General features: G+C 44.4%; 1 protein-coding gene across 2 annotated transcripts in view; it reads left to right on the plus strand.

Annotated features, from left to right (window-relative positions):
- The window catches only part of TMEM108 (transmembrane protein 108), a 170705-nt gene that overhangs the window by 142340 nt on the left and 6215 nt on the right, over positions 1 to 22150 (plus strand). The window contains exons 1-2 of one of the 2 annotated variants that reach the window (XM_074898120.1): positions 9880 to 10051; positions 16143 to 17255. In XM_074898120.1, the coding sequence (XP_074754221.1) occupies positions 10039 to 10051; positions 16143 to 17255 (1126 nt within the window). In that variant the 5' untranslated portion in view covers positions 9880 to 10038. Of the gene's footprint in view, positions 1 to 9879; positions 10052 to 16142; positions 17256 to 22150 lie in introns of those variants that run through there. The other variant, XM_074898119.1, reaches the window with a different exon arrangement.

The raw sequence follows: 22150 nt of genomic DNA on the forward strand, positions 1-22150 counted from the left end.
TTGGCAGTGCTTTTTGGGTTTCAGTAAGGATGGACAAATCACATGAGCTGAGGGTCTGGTCTGTTGCTCTAAAGTGCCTACAGGATTGTCAAACATGTGTGTTGCCTGGGCCAGGAATCTAAAATGAAGGGCTAGGTGGGAGCCTGCTCACCCCACACATCCTGCTGCGGGAAGAGTCAAATGAACCTCTTCCAGCCAGACAGACAGCCATGTGGCTGAAGACCTGTGATCCACTGGCTTTTTATATCCATCCTTTGTGGAAAAGTTAATGCCCCCTAGAGTTAAAAAGCCTCTGTGGAATCACACAGGACAAGCTTTAGCCTGTTGTAGAAAAAAAATCTGAATCTTTACTAAAACGTAAAAGATTTTAAAGAATAATTTGAACAGCAACCCACTTGTTTCTTCCCTGCTAAGATTTCCCCGTGACTTTTCTCCTAGGCCCCCATATGACTGCATGGCAGCAAGTAGAAAAACAGTGATGCTATGTGCTTCTGATGCCTGGCCTCAGTGCTTGTGATGTCCTCTCTTTCTCCCTAGACCGTTGTTGTTCTGGAACCACAAAAAGAGCAAAATTTGAAACGTTTCCCTTTCAAGCAGCGATGAAGCAGAGTAGCTCTCTCTGCGAAGTGACTCAGCCTGCCCTTGGGCATGTCTCTTTTGCTGCTCTTCCAGAAACCAAGAGGCAGAGCTTTCCAGCTGTACCCTTTCCCCTTCATCCCTGTCCCACAATCACATCAAGGTCTATGACAGGCAGCAAGATAGAGCTGTTAAGATAACTACGCAGACAGTCCTCTTATATCAGAAGGGTCTTGTGGAGGGAGGTCGTGCTCTCCCTGTGCCTCCAGAGCCACTCTATAGGTGACTGGGCAATAAAGAATCAGTGAAAATCTCCTGCTGAGATTAAAGCTTGATGTCAGTTTTGCTTTCCAAGAATTCCACGTAATGTTTTATTTTAAAAAAAGAAATGTCTTCTGTTTTCAGGGGTCATTTTTAAAATAACTCATAAGAATTGTCATCAAATTCACTTTTTAATCGTGCTCTGCCAAGAGCAGCTCCTCCAGTGGTGAAAGGGTGTTTGTGTCCAGCTGCTCTGGAGACCCTAGCAAGTAGAGACAAGCACAGCCTCTGCTTCGGTTCAGGGCTGAGCCTTACATTGCTCCTTCTCCTCCTGTCTTCTGGAAATATCACATCTGGACTGACTCCAAACCTGAAAAGTCTTAGCCCAGTTAAATAATTGTGACAGTTATGTGTCTCTCAAAACCACAGGCTTATTAGGGAACCATAATTTTGGTTGGTGCCCTAAGTACATTCTTCTCTTTTGCCATCTCTTCAGTCGTTTCTAAGCTATTCCGCATACATTTTTAACATCTGCCAAAGATTTTGCACATAAAAAGAGAGAAAGTTTGGAAATAGCATTGGATAAATTAGGTAATATGATGTAATTTCAAGGAATAAGTCTAGATATTTTTTCCCCCTACATGGTGCGTGCCACGTAGCTTGGAAGATTAGTTACTGCCTTGGACATGCACATGGGTAGCGAGATGATTTTTCAAGACACATGCTGAAAAAACAAAGTAGTCAAGCCTGAGCCCAGTGTAGAGAGTTACATAGCCTTTGACTTCGGTTAGTTGCTAAACCCAAAGACAAATCTGACTGTAGAAATTAAAAATGTGTCAGAAAAAAATCTGTAAAGCGCCTAAGGCACTGCTGATAAATATGAAACATTTGTGTCTTACTAAATGTATTTTTTCATAATTACCAGTATATGGATTTGTATTGTTCAGGGCCCTAACAGTGAATCTCCTGTGATGGATGCGCAATAAAACAGGACTAATTGGAAGCATTAATTTAGACAGAGGCAGAAGCTGACACGGAGCTCTGAGTAAGAGAAGCTTTATATTGCCATACAAGTACAAAGTGTTTGCCTGTAATTTGGAAGCTCAAATCACACCACCTTCACAAACAAATTGTTACAAACTGTTGCTGTGTCACTTTTTCTCTTTTTGTTTTATTACTCTCATGATAAATATCTCGGACCCAAGGTCATCTTAAGGAAATAGTTGTAATTCAATAGAATCATTGCTGTAGGTGCTGCTGTTCCTGGCAGTGTAATTGACAGTGAATGAGCATGCAGGAGCAGTTCCCAGCAGGGGCACTTTTGAATAAATATACACTAAATAAGCATGGTAGAATGGGAGAGTAATGTATCTGCATAAAGAGCTGCATGCTGAATGTCCCCTCAAAAATCTTCTGTGATTTAGGCCTGTAACAGCAGAGGTACATGTTGATTTTGTCACTCCCTCTGCTTTATCTGCCTGCTCCCACCCTGGTGTGATGCTTCTGGCATGTGGGTGATACCACCGACATCAGATGGAAGCAACTTTTCCTCCAGTGTCTTGCTGAAGCAGCTCCCAAAACAAGAAGTCGGATTCTGGCCACATCAAAACACAACCTTAGGTGGGTTTTGTTATCTGAGGCATTTCAGTCACTGACCTTGGTTCATGCCAGATAACTTGTTTTTAGCAACTATATACAAGTTACTGTTTGTAAATAATCTGGGCCAGGCAGCTGTTTTCTGCATCTTCAGTATGCAGGTACTTGAGTTTTATTTCAGTCTCCTATTTGACTGAAACAGTGATTTCCAACAAACCAGATAAAGGGGGGAATTAAACACCCAAGCAGCGGTTGTGCTGAACTGTCATGATGGCTTCAGGTGGCCCACCCAGCGCCCAGATTTGAAGAGAACAAAAGACGAGCCTCTCCGCTCCGTTGACTACTCCTTCCAGTTCTTAACTGACATTAATCTTCAGATTGTTTCTTACTTCTCGTTTGGTCATTGGTCTTCAGCTCCCAACCATGTTTTACTTCTGCTGGTTTCTTTAGTGTTTCATATGATCTCTCAGAGTCATTTGATGCTGAAATATTTGACTAATTGCAGAGTTGTCCTGGATTTACACTGGTGCAGCAGAAGCCACCATACATCCCAGTGGACTTTTCCTGACACTGCTATCAATAGTCCTGGAATTGGTACTTCAACCAAGCCTTCCATTATTTATTTCCATCCAGTCCTTTCAACTCATATTGAATGGGGCTGAAACTCAGCACTTTATCTTAAAATTATGTCCTTCGTATAATGCTTCTTGCTATTCCTTCCTCTCGGTGTCCTGACCTTTACTAAGGCTGTTGCTAATATATTCTCTTAGTCATGGTATTAATGTTAATGCAAAGACTAATGTTCTTGTGCAGTTTTAACGCTGAGAGGCCACACTTAGTGCTCTGTCTCCAAACAGAATTGCTTTCCGATATTGCACTTTACTGTGAGAATAATTTTACTGCTTGGGTGAAATGACAGCTGAGAATGCTTAAAAAGAGAGAGAGGAAAGGGAAAATGTAATAAGGCAAAAGTGTGACAACAAGACACTTATGTCAGTATTATCATTGCATTTCATGGGAATGTAACATCTGACTGCCACACGGCTCTTCCAGCATCTGTCTGTTGAGGACCCAGAGTGATGTTTAATTGTAGTTCATTCAAAGTGCTTGAACAGAAAGTTCTTCGTTTGTCATTAGCTTTGCTGCACCCTAGTTTCAAGGTTATGTTTTGTATATTAATAAATGAAGTCCAGACCAAGGAAAGCCTGGATCAGAGCAGTGTAAGCAGTAAAAACATGTTATTAGCTATTTCAGAGATGAATTTGTCTTTCCAAATGCACCACTGGGTATATTTGCACTTGAATCGTTTCTGAGGAAAAAACCTACAGCTGTGTTTGAAGATTGTTGCCGACGCATTAGGAAATCTCAGGCCCTCCCTGGGACCCAGACAGTCACACGTATTAAGGGCAGTGCAATGAAGCCAGGTGCTACCACTGAGGTTGGCACTGAAACTACCAAAAATCAAATGTTCCCATTAGGTGGCTGGCATTTCTGCACTTCAACCAGAAAAAGTCAATAGCCTTCAAGAGCAGAGCAGTTAGATCACAGGGCTAGAGACAGATCACACAGCAAAGCATTAGGACAAGCACCTCAGGACTTCGCTCCTGCGATGCTTTCTCAGCACGGCACACCCAGGCTGCACATTTACAGTAAAGGCAGAGGTGTCTGGGTGCCTGGTGCTCTCAGTAGCCACCCAGGGTTGCTTTGCAGCATCTCACAGCCACGGTGCTCCCAGAGGGAAGATGGTGCAGGGGAGAGGTAGGAGAACAGCCCCTCTCTGGTTTGCCTGCTGACTCCAGCCCCCATCAGCAGTAGCTGAAGAGTAAGTACCATGCTTTGGGAACTAGGTTAATATCAAGACTGAAATAAAATGAGGCTCCCAGTGTAGTTGCTGGAGGGTGAAGGAGAGAGATAAGATGTCCATGTCATATCACCAACAACATAACCGGTATTAACGAAACAGAAGTCAAGGATGAATGAGCCTTGAGGCTGAGCTAACTTTCACATCAAGAGAAGATCGCTAAAGGGCTGTGTGCTGACAGGGCAACATGCAAACGCTGGTACATTTAATCTCTTCACAAGGGCTGTTCTATGAATAATCAGAAGTTGTTAGGGTTGTCAGTCTAATTTCCTTCCAAAATAAAATTAAGCATGGAGGTGATGACATTTCAGGAATGGTTGAAGTAGATTCTCTTCTGAATATAAATAGAGGCAGGTTTAACCAGAAATTAGAGACAAATAAAGTATCTTACTTGTTAAGTACTGTGCAAATAATGCTCCAATAAGCGTTATGCTCATTATTATTACTATTATTCCAAACAGTGATTCTATGTTGATGGTATAAAGAAGTGCAGATGACAATGCCAGCCTGTCACATTTAAGGCAGGATGAAACTCTAATGACCTGAGTCCACTATGAACATTTATACCATTGAATGTAAATGATGTTTTGGATATGCAACATGTTCCTCTGAAAATGGAAGACCAACACATGTCCAAACTAACATTCCATTCTTTTAAAAGATGCAAATGTGCATGTAAAAAGAAACCACGCAGAAAGATGAAACATTTTACTTTCTTGTGTAACTGCATTCATGCTGAATAAGAAATAAGAATTACAGAAGTGAATGAACTGTAGCGTTGATAGAGTGTCTTTTTATAAATTGAGATCCTCCTCCTAACTCCGTATGTATTTCCACTTGAATTACTGATCCCCTGACTAATCAAGTACACTGTATCACCATGTCATCTCACCCTTCTGTTCTTTGTGGATAGATATTGCCTATCTCCACCTCTTGAATCTAATTCAGGAGCAGTAACACTGAGTGAAATATAAGCAGCAGAGTCCTGCTCTCATTAGCAGAAATTATATCCAGCCACTACTCTGACCTTACTTACAAGAACATAGGAGTTCTACACCAAGTTGGACCATCATTCCCTCCAGACCAATACCCGGCTACAAAGAATGGCAAAACATCCATATCTCAATACCTGTGCAATTTTGCAATTCACCTAATGGAGCCAAAAAACCTTTCTTCATCTCTGAACTGAGCAGCTGGTATTTTCAAGATGGGAATTTGATCTTTCCCTTTTATCTTTGTGTGTCCTAGTGCAACATAGATGCCTGACACTCTTGAATTTCAGGCATGCAGCTCCATTTTTTGCAGGCTGTGGAGGGGCTTTGCTGACCCCCTAAGTCCATCAGCAAACCTGCTTGAAGGTTCACGGAGCACCCATGTGGCTCAGTGCAGCTGGGCAATGATGAACATCCAGGTTATTCTGAAATCAGCTGTAGCTGAAGCCAGGTTCAACTCAAGACAGCTAAGAGGCAATATAAACTTTTGTTCCAGAAACCAAAAGAAAGCTGACACTAGTCTGTAGGCAGAGTGAACAGAAATGAAAAGTAACAGCTCACTTCTTTCCCTAGCAACCTTACATCCACTCCAGAGGCTTTGCTAGCCCTGTATAACCCAGCAGATATTAAGAGCAGTATGTTACAGCGTTTCTGGATGATTTATGTGTAACCTTACATCCTTGGACTGTGTTCACACAAGAAAATCTGGGCATGGAAATTCTCACTACCTTTTATAGCCCAAGTCCACCTTGAGAATTATTCCCATTCACATCTGACCCTTTCTACCCCCAAACCAGTAGCCGTACTGGAAATGCTGACTCCTTTGATCCTGACCTGGTTTGGTTCTACTTGTCCAGATGATAAACTGAGACAGCGAATACCTGCATAAGCGCCCCCACCCCCCTCCCCATTTACTTAACTGAGGCACAACGTCTCCTTTCCTTCAACCGGCCAATGGTCAGAACATCAGAGTAAAGCTTTCCTGCAGGCAAATATAATAGTTACTTTCTAATTGTGTGTTACCTGCCCACATAACAGATCAGTGCAAGCTCTCATTGGAGATCCAGCATAAGGATAACCAGGCATTTGGATGTAATAATGTGTTTAAAGGGGGCATAAGCAATAAATCATCCTAATCAATTTTGGTGAACAGATTAAATGACTGGAATACCTTCAGGAGTTTTAGAAGTTAGTCAGCCTATGCAGAACTGTAACATCCCTTCTGGTTGCAGTATCAACATTTCTTTACCTGCAGCTGGAGAATTTAAGCACAGCTTTTGCAAGCAGAGAAAAAAAAAGTCTGCATCATTGAAGCAGAAGGATTCATGAGTAGGGTGCTCTGCTCTGCCTTCCCACCAGTTGTCATACAGTGTGTTACAATATTTGAAATGAGCCATGAATCAGAAGTTACTGGGAAAGACAGAGGAATAGACAACCTGTTCCTATAAATGTTTCCTTAGAAAAGACAACCTAAAAATGACTGTGCTGTAATGAAAGAGAATCCCGAGTCTAGAATAAGCATCCTTGATTGATAGGTAAGTCAGTGTAAATTACTTGGAGCTGGAGGCTTAGTCATGAAGAAATTAGGTTTGGAGAAGACGTATCATCGGGTGCTGGAATCAAAAGCCTCTGACTTGGTTATCTCCAGCTGCAAGTGGGAGGATTTTGAAAGGAGTGCAGCAGGTCTAGGAGCTGTGATTTTTTGGAAAAAGGCTTATGGATGAAGACATGGCTCCTACCACCTCATGCTACCTGCCGCTTTCCAGTTCAGCAGGTGCCAGACATCTTGCCTTGCAGGGGTCACGCACAGCTGATCAGTAGCGTGCTGTTTCTTTGAGAGGCAGCAGCTCCTAGCTTCAGCTGAATTAGTTTTTGCCCGCTTGTCCTCTAATATCAGAAAGAAAAATGCTTCCAAACACATTACCATGAAAAGGCTGCCAGGCCCTGCTCTAGTCTACTCTTCATGCCAATGAAGTGTTGCTCTCTAAGGCTTGTTGTCTAGTGTTCAGTAGAAACTGGTTCTGAATGTCAAAAGCAGTGGGATTTCCTCTCCTGGAAAGTATTGCCATACAAAGACTACATTTCATCTTTTCAAACATCACTTTTATTTATCCCTTTATTGTACTAAACAAATGCTTGGTTTGCTTTATGATGATGCCATCTAAGTAGATACGAGATGCGAGAGGGATACAAGGAGGGATTCATCTCACCTAATTTTCATCGCCTGAAAACTGGACATCTAGTTAAAGCTCATCCTCCTCTGTGTGACTTCTTTTCCTAATGGCAAGAGAGGAGTCTCTCTGGGGTACTAATCGATCTGTGGATGTGGTGAATTGCCTGTGAGAACCATGGCTACCTTAGACTAAACATGTAACTTTTACATATCTGAAGTTACTGAGTGTTTTGGGGAGTTGTCAGAAACCTTTTTAAGATGGCTTTGAATCCTCCTTTCCCCCTTCTTATTGTTGCTTGTGAAATGGATACCCTTGCTTGAGTCAGCATCTGTGACACCAACTACATCCTCTCTTCAGCAAGATGCTATTTTAAGCCTTCCATCAGAGGCCACAGCTATTTGTGTCATTGTCAAGACTCTTCAGAAGGTCCAGTGACATTGATAGTAGGTCTCTTAGAAGCCAAAGGTTCTGCAGTAACATAAATAGGATCAGCAGCACTAAGTGCAGGTGAAAGAAAAGCCAGCTGCACATCCTTTCTGTCTCCCTTGGCAACAGCATCCTGCCAACAAAAACTGCTGCCAAGTAAAGGCTGGATAGGAAGGGATGTGCATTTGCAAAGCTGGGGCTGGACAAGCTTTGTGTGAGGGGGGGGCTGTCAGATCAACGAACACTTGTGTGCTCTTAAAATTATTTCTGGTTTGTTCCGTGTGGTTTCGGACAAGGGAATGCATAGAGCTTCTGTCCTTATGAAGAGTTTTCATCTGAAATTCCAAACGATGGTCTCTGCAGTTTTGAGCCATGTGTTTCCATCCATGACAGCACAGAGGGAAGAAATCTGTAGTGAGTTACTGCTTACAGATGTGGCGAATCCTCCAGCAGAGGTTAAAATATGTGGCATGGTTCTCTTGTTACGCCAGCTGCAGCTTCGTGCTAAATCATTGTTTCAGCAGCCAGCTCTTGATCAGCCCTGAGTTCTAGAAACTGCTAAACAAGCTGATATTTGTAAGGACCAATTTTTTTTTATAATGCACTAAATATCTTTATTTAGAAAAACCTCCAGACTGGAAACAGTAACGGTGAAAAGTAAACTGCAAATGTCAGGGAGAAAAGGAGCATCTGCATGAGAGCAAAGCAGATCTAAGATTATTATTTGTACTCTGTCTTTCCATGTTCTCCTTGAAATAATCGTGGCTGTGAAAACAGAGTTTGTGTACTATGGGTAATATACTTGTGCTATAATATATGTACCTGCCTAGCCTTCCTGCTAGGGACTTCAGTCCCCCAAAATCAGCATTGGGGTCACTGTCAGAGGCCCTGTAGCTGCTAGTGCTGCTGAATCTTAAACCTATCATCACAGCATTGTTCCTTTCTGATTTGGCCACAATGTCAAAAAAGAAGTCTGGCTGCAACATGCTGGTATCCAAGGCCTGAAAAAGGAAGGATCTTCTCAGATGGTATAGTAAGAGAGAAGGAGGAAATGGCTTTTCTCTCTAGCAAAATATTAGCAATGAATTTTGTGAGGAGCCCATATAACAAACTGCTCAGGCTTCGCAGCATCTCTGGATACAACAGGGACTCAGAATCAAAGACTGAGTAGTGGGGATTGCCTGCTGGCTCCAGGGGGATTCCTAAACTGCTCTCAAGAAGCCCCCAACTTGTCGCTGTTCTACCATTTGCCTGTGCCTTTTGAGGGATTGATAGTTGGCTGCACAGGGCACATTTTTGTGCTCTTCAGGCAGTGTGTTCTTCCAGACACCCAGCTGTGCCAGAAAAAAAAAAAAGAAAGAAACAGAAAAAGGAGAACTGGAAGAAGGGAGTCAGGATTATGGCTTTAGAAATCACAGGATCTGTGGACTTCTTTATGGTTACAAAGTAGAAATTTCCCATTTACCACTGAGGAGTGAAGAAATAAAATACAGAACATGCATTACAATGCCAGGGAAGGAGAAGGAGAGAAGAGCGCTATTTCATTCCCCATATTTTCCTCTGACAGGAATATTAATATCATTAGAGATAATTGAATGAAGTGGAAAGTCTGGTGGAGGTACAGAAGCGGGAGGTAGATCTGTAAAATCCATCCACACACAAAAAGCTAAACACTGCACTGGAGGGAGGGCACTCTGCCTTGAAATAGGGACTGAACAGCCTCACAAGGGCGTGCAGCTGGGGTGCTTGTTGCTGTTTTGTTCCCAGAAACTGAGAACTGCCAGCAGTCCTCTGGCATCTGAATAGACCCGTGTCAGACAAACTGTATCTGGACTTGATGGGAAACCAAGCTGGAATACCAAGCAGCCCTTCTATCTACTGGCAGAGAGGGGGACTAGCTCAGTAAGTAATCTTGCCTTGCAGTTGCAAAGGTGCTCCATAAAGGAGCGAGCCCTCTCGCTGCACAGCCCCGCAAGACACGCCTGCCTGGGCTGTCTCTGTCCTCATTCCTCCAAACCAGTTCCAACAATAACAGCAACTCCTGCGTGCTGCTGCCTCATTAGGGAGACGTATTTTTCCTTTTTCTACTGAGGGATGAAGCTTCCAAATCTGTGTGATGTGAGCAGGTGAGGATGTCTGCTGACAAGTCCAAATGATATTTTCAGGTAAGTGATTGCCTTGAACAAGCAGCTAGAGTCAGGCTCTTTCTTTTTATTACCCTCCTCTCAGTAATTACTGTTGTCCTAGATTGTCAGTAAGTCTTTTCACAAGGTTCAACAGCTCGGATGTCTGTATGTATTTAGCTGAATAGGCGATCTGAAGCATTTCCAAAGCACTTATTCCCACAGTATCTGTGAGTCTCTAGTGCAGTGTGAGAATGAATTGGGAGCTGCCTGCACTGTAACTGCACGACACTGTCCTATTTGTATCATCCATTGTTTAACTCCCTGGAGGATCAGAATTTAATTCTGATTTACAGGCTCTCTCTCTCAAAGTCTGTGATGGAAGTGCATCTTAGAGGCAATAATAGTATTCTGCAATGTTTTTATATCATTAAAGTACCGGGACATCTTGCCACATGAAAACTGTAGCTACCATTACTTGTTGTTGCACAGTGAGTGTCAGCGAGTACCACTTAATTTGTGCTTGTACATGTGATTTCCAGCACGTCTGCTGATGCTGTTTTACATTACTGCAAGTAGGGCTGTTCTTCTTTGTGTCTCATTCCCTGTATTTTACCAAATACCTTGTGTGTTGAAGTTGGGGTTGATCATCCTGTCTCATACTTACAAGGGAAAACAGACGATCACTTGTAAGTTAATATCTGGGAGTTCTGGCATGACAGCTACTGATAGGCAGGGAAGAGAAATCTTCTGTGCAGAGTAACCTACTTTTTCTTCCCTCATTTGCTTAACTCTTTGTTTGTACAAAGGCTGCTTTATTGTGAGTGAAAATCATGTTGCTTTGACAGTTTATGAAGAAATGACCATAGCAAAAATGACCATAACAAAATTAATAATATATACTTTCTCCATAGTTTCCATCTATTAAAGATTCATTTTGCTCCCTGAAACGTTTTACGTTTGCTGAGAGACACATGAGAAGTTCATAGTGTTGTGAAGAAAGCTTTGTTACAACAATAACATTGCTGTTGCTTTGAACAGGTTTTGCACAACCTTCTCTCGCAATTAGTAAGTCAAGACTGTTGTACGGAGAGGCTTCTGCATTCTGTACCCAAGCCCTGAATCTGTAGATAATGGATCCTTTGTAGGATGGCTCCCTTTGCTTCCCTTGCCCAAAGCAATCTGAAATAATGAATCCAGCAGTAGGTCTCTGCACAAAAAGCTCTTCTTGACTTCCTAGAGCAAGAACGTTTGCCAAGTACTGCTCAGGGTGGCTCTGTTTGTCTTGCTGCAAGGTCTGAGGTAGCAAAGGCCAGAAGGGGTCAAACACCAGACCAAGCTCATTGTGCATATTCATTTGCTGTAGAAAATGTGAATGTGCAGCTCAAAAGTTTCCACTGTATCTCTGGTGATTAGGATTTGGTCCAAAGTCCAATAAAATAATTGGGAACCTTTCCACAGGCTTTAGATCAGAAGTTACATAAGTTTGTGTTGTTTAAAGGGGTTGTCCCGGGGAGGCTGAACGCGTGAGCTGACTCGACAGCCGCATGCCTGCTCTGCCGTATCATGCAAAAAGGCTGTTCTCGAAGTGCTCGTGAAGTGCCCCATGCAGCACTAGGTGGTATTAACTCCTAAATGAAGCCTTTGAATGTTGTCCTGTGACAGGATACTGGCTTCTAGTAGAGGTTCCTGAGGTCCTGAGATAAAACTGTCAAAGAACATCAGTTGCTGGGGCCCAAATCACTTTGTTTTTCTGGTTTGGAGGGAGGCAGTTCTGCCTCCTGCATGCAAACAAAAGGGTCATGAGGAAGTTCCCAAACGGTAGTACCCTGCAGATTTCATAGTCTGGGAAAGCAAACTTCTCTGAGACTGGCTGAGGACATCAACTGCAGTCTTTTAAAACATTGTTGTAAAGGCATGCCTTCATTTTCTTCACGTACACAAATGTACACCATTTCTGGACTCCCCATGTGAGTGTACGGTGGGAAGAAGCACTGCAGGGAGATCCTGTTGAGGTTTGAACCATTGCACCATGTTGTCAGGAAGTTTTAATGACTAAATGCACATTGGCACCCTCTGTGTACACTTTGCTGTCACTCTGCTGTGCTTCATCCTGGAGTTAATTCATTTTGTATTTAATATTCCTTTCTTGGTGCACTATGCAAGACCACAGGATGACACAGTTCACACCACGGAGATGTCAGGTCAATCAGCCTTCTCACTAGGGTTGAGTGGTTTTAATGTAGTCATAAAATTAGACTCCAGAAGTGGCAATTTGACACACAGCATTTAAAAGTCAAACCCATTTGACCCCTTTTGAGCATGAGCTCCTATACCTTAGAAATGTCCCCTTATGAAAAAACAGTGTGAACCATTATGAAAAAATGGTGTGAAGTGACCTTTGAAAATATAATTAATTATTGGTATTTTCTACAATGTGCTTACGTAAGTCTATATTACCATTATGCCAGCAGATAGTAAGGACTGCCAGTCCCTTCCCCAAAGGACTCATGCTCTTAAGATCAATCCTAAAAGTCTTAGGCAGTCAAAACAAGGATTTTGGCAAAGAGCTGTAGGACAATGCTTTGAACTGACCAAGAGCGTCTGCTATGTGCCATCTCACTTGGAATATCAAAACTTCAGCCTTGACAACTTGATAGCAACCAAAAGGTTTCCTTTCAGTGGTAGTGTGACTGAGGGTAAACTGAGGCACCAGGGGATGATTGGCATAGTACCCACCATGGCCCTTTTCTCGGTGTGGGTGCATATGTGAAGCAGAGACAGAGGTTGGGAAAGGAAGAAATTGGAAGGGGTTGGTTAAGTCTTTCTGTGACAAATGCCTCCTGCCCCTTAGTAGAGAAATTCAGAATATAATTTTCTTAGGCTTAAGCGAAAGTTGCCAAGCAGGGCAGTCTACTATCAGGGACCTCAATAAGAGTCCCACTTTGTAAGACACTGCATATCCTCAAATTACAGAAAAGGAAGCGGGAGCTCTGGGCAATCAGGTCACCACAAATCCAGCCAGAGCATGCTTAGGTGATGATGCAGAGAATCTGAAAATACCAAATCCAGCTTCTTTTGCTTTCCAGTTGAATGCTGATCAGTTATAAAGCTAATTAATTCTACTTAAAAGGGCCAGCGAGGCCCACTGTGAAGTCCTTATTAGCCCAGAGAGTTACATTTAGTTAGTCCTTATATAGAAGATGGTTCTCCCTAAATATACAGCACTGGCTATTTTTACAGTGATCTAATAAGATTAATATCTTTTCAGTATTTAGGGGCACAAATTTGCTCTGCTTGTTACTGAAGGAGTTACTGTGGTCCATTCAACCAGCAAAAAAAAGTCCTAAAAAGCTGTATCTTATGGGGCCACAGTGGCTCTGCAGAGACTGTTAAAGGAAGTCCAGCATGAGCAAAACCTGACGGCCACAGCCTGAGACAGCCAGATGTCATAGGGGATATTGTTTATTGTCAGATAAATTACTTCTGATGTAGTATTGCCTTTGAATAATTATTCATGCTTTACAAGCCACCTAAAGGTACTAGCTAAATGCATCCGGCTTCCTATGCCTGATGTGTGGTGACCTGCTACCACAACAGACTGCCCCAGAGAGATTATAAATCTTTATAGCAGCAAGCTTCTGATTTATCAGTATTCCAAGAAGTGGAGATGGATATTAGGTAGGTTTTTAGCCAAAGATCAAGGTTTCTAACCCTAGGGCACAATATGCAGAAAAGCTGACAACTTCCTTATTCCTTAAGGAATATCCTGGAGAAAAACGTTAACCAAATAGAGATGTTCTGTGCGTGAGGTGTGAGGGAAAGTAGTTACACAAAGAACATCCAAAAATTTTAGCAGGAGTTACAATCTTTATAATCTAGTATCTCGTAAGATCTGCCAATGCACTTTATCTTGTGTGCTCAGAACAGCAGGGCCTAAAGTTTCCTGAAACATTATCTCCACACACCAAATCCAAAATAAATCATCATCCTTTCCTCTTTGAATTTGTTCTGTGGCAGCAACTTGTCTTGGCATGAATTATTAGCCATATGGACACTAGAATATCTGCTTTGACCTTGACCTCAGAATAAGTGCTGCCAAAAATGTGAAGATAACTCCTGCCTTTCATTTCCAAGAGTGATGCTGCGCAAGTATAGCATGATCTGCTCTCCTGGTTGCATCTCAGTGTACAGAATATGGTTTTTTTCTTTGAGTAGGTGTTCTGCTAAAAGCATATTATCTGTGACTGGCTAGGGACTGGGAAACAGTATCCCAGGTGATGGTTTATTTGGCAGAGATATTTATTTCAGAAATTAAAAAAAAAAAAAAAAGCTAATTTTAGCATCAGGTAGTGGAAAGTGCATTACTTGTAATTGTCTATCACTACATTATCCAGTCATTTTCATCTTCTGGATACTCTGTGAAGTAACAGGAGGCTGCTGGGGGCACGATGAGGTGAATTTTGTTGGTTGCAGAGCTCTGTGCTGTTCTGGTTCAGAAAGTATGGTTAGTGATCAAAGTAGAGCATGTAGCTGGGTAGGAGGAACAGGTACTGTTCCTTTGGTGAGATTTTGCTTTGTGTATTGCACTCCTTGTGAATGGGTGTGAATGATCCACAGGATTCAGAATAAACACATTTCATGGCATTTGCTTCTGCCCAGCATGCAGCAGAGCTCAGTGGACACCTAATCAGAGATCTTCTTTCATTTTCTCAAGTCCCTGTCTTCCTTTTCTGATGGTGCCCATAACAGATATTTCCAAGTAGGGTAGGACTAAATGGCATAATAACGCTCACAGAGAAAGCTGGCAAGCCTGGGAAGGGTGGAGAAGGGGGCAGGCAGGAAGGTACACCACAGTCTTGGCTGGAAGGTGATCATTACCCAGTTTGGAGTCCTGCAGCTTTGACGAACTCATCTCCCTGATTTGTTAAGACCATGACAACATTTTTCACCTTGACACCGCTGGTTGAAATTCACACTAGCACAGTGCTAATGGTGCCATCTGATGATGCTCAGTGGACTGTGCAAAATGGATTTATTCCATGTGCTTCCTAGTGGGCAGAGATCCACATTACACTCGACAGCTCCAACATATGGAAATGGTGACGTGTGATTGATGCAGTCCCTGCAGGTCACGCTAACTCACAGTGTATTAGCCCTGCATCCCAGGGAGGCTTATGCTACTGCAGCTGCCCACGTCCGTTATCTGGACTAGGAATAAATGGAAGAATTGATGCTCCCAGCGGTGTGAATGTGGCACTTCATGAAGTGGTGTGCACTACAGAGGGTGGTGGGAGGCAAATTTCACACAAGCCAATCCCGTAGCACATGTGAGCACAAAACAGATTACAACCAAACATTTGTATATGGATGCGAAGGGCAGTTGTTTTAGATTGAGTCAAACCCCTAATAATCACATGGCTTTTCAAAATAGTTGTGTTAGCTATGTTTTCTTGTTCATTTTTAACATTTGGCGATTTTCCACATCTCATACTCTAAAATAAGTGCCTAGATTTTCCAAAGCTGCTAAGTAAAGGACAACATATATAACCCAGGAAGCCCTCTCATCAGACATCCCTTCTTGACCTAATTTTCGGCAAGGGCTGAGCAGCTGCTCTCTCAAAAAACAGATTGCTTAATGGCATCCAAGACTGAGGCAGCCAAATTTAGGATTTTGCAGCCAAAAGAATGAGCAGACTAAGGTTCCTCGTAATGATGCGGAGATTCATCTGGAGGCTTCCTGGCCAAAACAAAAATGAAAACGTCTTTCGTTTCTACCCCTAAACAGTAGGATGCCTTGTAGTTTCTACAGGGAAATCCCCGGCCTATGGCACTTTAAAGCACTCTCCTGAGTCCATACTGCAAACTCCTCTCTCTCTTTACCACAGAGATTCCCTGCAACCTTCCCATTCCTACCCCTCCACTCACATGGCCACAGGGCCACTGCAGCCCCTGAAAATTTTCCTTTCTCTTCCTACTTTCCTAGAGAAGCTGGCAAAGTTGGAATCTAACTCTTCTGTCCTTCTGCAGAACATGGAAGGTATTCCTTCCTGCCAGACGCATCAGCTGTGCTATTCCGTGTCAGCTGGTCCCTCCCTGGTGCCTCACCATCTCTCTGTGTTTTTTCCTCCAGGTGTTCTACTGATCTTGGCACTGACGGAAGAGCTGGTGTTTTCTGTTCAGGTATTGTCTCCCACTGTCTCCTCCTCTCAGGGCTTCCTGATGGACACTACCACTATCACAGCCATGGGAACAACACCTCACCACAAAGACCGACACACGGGAGAGCCCCTTCCCACGTCCGCTCGCACCATTCCCCATCCTGTCAGCCTGGCAGAGAAAGCCCCTTCCACCGGGCAAAAACAAGCGAGTGGCCCTCGTGTCAGCGAAAAGGAAACGTATCATTTATACAACCAGAGTGCTTTGCACTCAGGACAGACTCGCCCCAAGGGGAAAATATTCCAGGTTTTCAAAGGCAACTTCACAGAGTCCTCAGAGCCTTACCTAAAGACGACCCTGCACTCTCCCTTCCCTACCCTGAGGAGCCCTTTCACAGACCACCCATTTCAGTCCCAGACCACAGCGTCCAGCGATCCGAATGGCACAGGGCTGGCAAGAACTACACACTCGGACCCTTCTCCCCACCGCAACACCTCGGGAAGCCTTACGGAAGCAGAGCGAAGGGATGGGGCCGAGCTAGTGGTGCAGGAGGCAGATTTTGCCACCACAACTGCTAGACCATCAACTGATCCTGAAGCAGTGTCGGTGCCTTTTAAACCCACCCGCTATGGCGTATGGGATATGCTGAGCAAAAACAACTCTTGGGTAACCTTGAATCTCAGTACAAATGTCCCTCTGTTTGCTGGCCCTGGATCTGCAACAGCAGCAGCAGGTCACTCGGTTCAGACCAGTTTTGATGTCAGCGTCTCCTCCCCAGCAGCAGGAGAACCCAAGGGACCTGCTCCGACGCAGCACGGTGTGGTGACTAATGTGACCTTGCTGGGCAGTGCTCTCTCTGCAGCACCTTCCACGAGGTTGTCCAGCTCCATTTCCACAGCTGGCTCCACCGCCACCGGCAACTTCCTAAACAGACTGGTTCCTGCCGGGACCTGGAAACCCGGGGTGCAAGGAAACATCTCCCATGTCACTGAGGGGGACAAACCCCAGCACAGAGCAACGATCTGTCTCAGCAAGATGGACATTGCCTGGATCATTCTAGCTATCAGCGTACCTATATCCTCATGTTGTAAGTTAATTGCCCCTTTATTTTGCTTTGTCTTTCCTTAAAATTTGGATTTTGGCCCATGATTCAAGGACTAGGTGGAGAGCTAACAGAGACTTGAGATGGATGAGAAGCAATCACTAGACAGAGATCACATTCACTGACCAAAGTGCTTAGCTTCAAAATACAGGGTTAAAATGTTTACACTCACAGCATACTTGCTCTGTTGCTATTAGAAATCACTTAAGTGTTTTGGGGTCCTCCTTTTGAGGGTATAACACAAGGCTGAACAACTCTAGAAGGTGAAGCAGCTTTACTTCAAGGCATTTAAGCTAGTGAACAAAAACTGTAGAAGTCTTTAACCTGGGAACTGCTATATGCTGCCCTGCAATTGGATTTAAAAAGCCAACTGCTAACCCAAAGGATTAATGGCAGTTGTAACGACTAATACCTTAGGAAACACCAGTTTTCCAGTGCAATAAAATATTTCATTGTTTGCAGTTCGTGAGCTGTCAGATTTTAAAATCTGATAACCAAAGTGCTGGTTTCCTCTATTTTAATTCCAACTTTGCAGCTGATGAGGGAGCAGGAAGAGTTTGAAATCCTGGCCTTCAGACACCAGGAGCCAGCCACCTGTGGGACCAGGGCAGGCTGGGTTCCCAGAGCTGGCTTAGAGTCTCATCACTTGACTCAGTTACAAAAACCCATGAGAAATTCTGACAAAACTTGTGAGTGGATGCTGGTGTCCCCTGCTTAGCTGCATTATATCAGCAAGGTGGGACAACGTATTCTCTGGGGTTTGACTATTGTGGGATGTGATTATGCTGATCTGTCTGGAGTGAAACAAAGGCAACATTTCCTAGACTTTGGTGCATGAGGAAACATAAAAGGTTAACAGCCACCAGTACTGAATATTAATTCTGTTATTTACAGCGACAAGCTGTGCTGAGGACAAGGCTAGATGAGATGACCGAGCCAGTCTCACACACAGCTTACTCCTGCCAGAAAGAACAGTACTGCTCTCTCCTGCCCTCTCCCACGGGCAGCCACTTGATCCTGTCCCTCTCCTTCTGCCTGGGCCTGGCCTGACACCTCCCTGAGACACTTTCTTATAGATTGCTATAGTGGCCAGACAGTATTCTCTTTGCTCATTGGTACTTTCTGTCCACCCAGTGAGCTGGATCAGCTCCCTGCAGGTCAGAGACCTGGAGGGGATGAGGCTGCAGGAACACACACCTGGAGATCCGGGAGCCACACTAATCCTTTCAGCAGCTGCAAATTATTGGGTTGGCTTAGCATATCTGTTAGACTTGTACCTCTGGAACCATTGGTTCTGCTATTGCCAACGTGGTTAAAACCACGAGTAAGAACAAAGTTTAAACTTAAATGACAGACAACCAAAATAAAGAGAAACCAAAGCAGAAGTGTGCATACATACCTCTGCGAAAGATGGAGAGGAGAAAGTGGGATATAGCAAGCACATGAAGAGAAGCAGCGAAATTTGATGATTTGATGAACAGTGCCTTGTCTATCAATCGGTAGAAATAGAGGATCAAATAAATTCTTCCAAGCATTATGTTTTGGGCCAATATTTAGAAAGAAAGCTGATTCTGGATAGAAAGCGGCCAAATACAAACCACAAAATACAACAGCATAAAATGCAAGCATAGAAAGCATTAACTAATGATAGTTATTATTATTATTATTAATAATAATAATATGAAGAGTCTGCTGGCAGGACTTCTAATGCACTATTCATTAAATAGTGGTGTTTAAACTTTTCTTCTTATCATATGTGCCATTATATGTTCATATGTATGTGTTCATATGACCGTGCCTATTCTATTTCTTTGTTTGTAAGCTACATTTTTTAAAAAGGCAGATGTTATTTTGAAAATTATCTATACCACCTCTACACAACTGAGTGTTTAAATGATTCAAATATTTAAGTCCTGCTTTTTCTGAGTATGGTCTTCAGTAGGACTCTGCCTTTAAAATCTGGGGTTCCTCAGGTGTATTTCAGAGTTGAAATGAATGGTAGGCAGGCATTTGTACAGGATTATTTTGGATCTGGCTGAAGTGTCTAGGAAATTTCTTACATCCAAAAGTTATGCTGTTTAAACTATGCTGTGGTAAGTCCTGTTGTACAGGCATAGGTTATTTCTACAGAAGAAAAAGAACTTACAACAACCTAAAGCACTTTTACCCAGATGCACATGTATGAGTCGTGCCTCCCCTCTGTGCTGCACACTTTATTTCCTGATCCTCAGGCATCTGTGTACTTTCAGACATGGGTGTACGGTGTGCAGTGTATGGTGTGCAGTAGGGGTATGGGGTGTGCGGTGTGTGATGTACAGTGTGCCGTGGGGGGTGTGCAGTGTGGGGGGGTGGTGAACAATGCGTGGTGTGGAGTGTGCGGTGTACAGTGTGCTGTGTGGGGTGCACAGGGTGTGATGAACAGTGTGGGATGTGCGGGGTGGGGTGCGCGGTGTACAGTGTGCTGTGTGGGGTGCACAGGGTGTGGTGAACAGTGTGGGATGTGCGGGGTGGGGTGTGCGGTGTACAGTGTGCTGTGTGGGGTGCACAGGGTGTGATGAACAGTGTGGGATGTGCGGGGTGGGGTGCGCGGTGTACAGTGTGCTGTGTGGGGTGTGCGGTATGGGGCGCACAGTGCGGTGTGAGGTGTGTGATGTACAGTGTGCGGTGTGTGGTGAACAGTGTGCGGTGTACATACAGCGTGGGGTGCGGGGGGTGCGGTGTGGGGTGTGCGGTGTGCGAAGGGGACTGTCGCCACCTCCCGGGCACAGGCGCCTGCAGCTGAGGACAGAAAGCCCCGCGCTGGCATTTGCTCAGCACTTCTGGTCTAGAGGGGGCTGATGCTAAGAGCCAGTCGAAGAGTACAGGCATTTGGATTTCATTTCATCTTCAAGGGGTGAAAATGTTTTCGGTGGGAGACTGTCACAGCTGTTAGGGGGTGGGCTGAGAAAACACTGTCCTGCTCCTGCCTTGGGATGCTGAAAGGTGGAGATAGCTCATATTGAGACTCAGCCCCATGCTCTTAAATATCTGTGCTGCCTTAGGAAGGAACAAGCCATGGAGAAAGTCACAGAGGACTCCTATCATGGGAGGTTATTGCTGCTCCAGTGCTGCGGGCTGGCAGCTCTCTGCTCAGGCTGACACCTCCAAGGCTGCTGGCCAGACCCGCCGAGAGGGACAGCAAGCCCTGAGCTGCTGCTGAGACACCTGTGAGAAAGGATAAGGCCCTGCACCAGCGGGAGAGGCAGCCCCGAGGCAGGGAAGTCAACAGGACACCTAGAAAGAAGTGTGAGGAGATGAGGAGAGGCAACCAGAGCCTGTGCGTGGCTGCAGAGCTGCAGGAATCCAATTAACTCGACTCCCTCCTCCTGCTAATGAGGAGTGCCCCGAGCCAACTCGCTGACCTCTGGGCTGTTTCCAGAACCCTTGCAGAGCTGCACGGTGGCCAGCACATCTCTCCTCTGCCAGGAGTCTTTGTGCCTTTCCCCATAATCCATCCCCTGCACGAGGGGTGGCAAGGAGGCTGGAAAAGCCTTCTTCTCAGCTTCTGCTGCCCAAAATCCTTAGAAGGGAAAACATACCATGATGCTACAGAGACATGTCTGTCCCTCTCTGATGCATGGCACAGTAGGGCCTCAAGTGCTGCTCACTGTCACTCCTTTTACTGACAGGCACCTGTTAAATGAAAACCTGTGGGCATTTTAACTTCCATAGCAGGGGAATTCACCTGCTAGAGAGTGACCGCAAGACCCCTTGGCTCCTTGTCCCCACTGGAAGAAGTGCCTGGGATCCCACACTTCTTCTCGTGGAGGAAGAACCCTGCCGGGGCTCCTCGCTGGCCCATCCCTGCCTCTAAGAGCAGGAAGCAGCAGAGGGTTTGTTCAGCATCGCTGTGCCCTGGCATCTGAGGCCCACTGAGGACTGGCAAGTCCCGCCAGACGTGCTGGTGGCACAGCTCAGTGGCTATAGCGCCAGCCTGAAGACCTAGGCCTCAAGAGCTCATCTGCTGAAATAAGAGATGGGATTTAGCCTCCCCGTCCTTACAGTACATATTTCTTTATGGATGCACAGGTTTCTGAGTCCCACTGAAATCCCTTAAAATGCCAGCCAGAAAAGTAATGCTTCAAATAGGAATGTGCAAGCCATGTCTGCTGTGTGAACCTGGGGAAATCATTTCACCTTTTTGTACCTCCGTTTCATGGTATAAATAATGGGGGTAATGTTGCTAATGCAATTTGTGGGCTGCAAAAATGAAGGACTCTATATCATTGCGTTCCCAGAAAAGCAAAGTTATATATAACGCCAACATCAGTATTTTCTGCATGTTACAGTTTGAATTGTTTTGCAGTGTCCTTCAGGCAGCCTTGAACATTTATGTGCACGTGCATTTGTACGTGTGTGGGTGCCTGTCTCTGCAATGCAGAACAAGACACAATATGAATTCATTTTAGAACCCACCATCCCGGTCCTTGGGCTCCCAATACTTATGTCTCTGTAATTACAGAATGACATGATAAAACGTGGAAGAACAGAAACTTGCAAATCAGATACACAGAAGTCAATTCATTCAGTCAGTTCTGCTGACACAGGAAAATGCGAGAGGAAGGCTGAGCCTCCGAACGCAGGCGTCAGCAGAACTCAAAGAATATATGAAGAATTGCCTTGGACCTAACCCCACTTAGCTCACATTTCATGCACTGGGATGCATTCCAAAATTATCTCACCCACTTTCTCCATCACAAAACCTACAAATGTTTGCTTCCTGGTTTGAAGCAAGAGCGATCCCAAGCCCTGAGTCTAATCTCCAGGTGTGAGCTCAGACTGAGCTGGAGAAGAACCTCCTGTCTCCAGATGTAAGCAGCTGTGGTCAAGAACCAAACCCA

Source organism: Athene noctua, chromosome 2 (assembly GCF_965140245.1).
Source record: "Athene noctua chromosome 2, bAthNoc1.hap1.1, whole genome shotgun sequence".
Taxonomy (NCBI): Eukaryota; Metazoa; Chordata; class Aves; order Strigiformes; family Strigidae; genus Athene; species Athene noctua.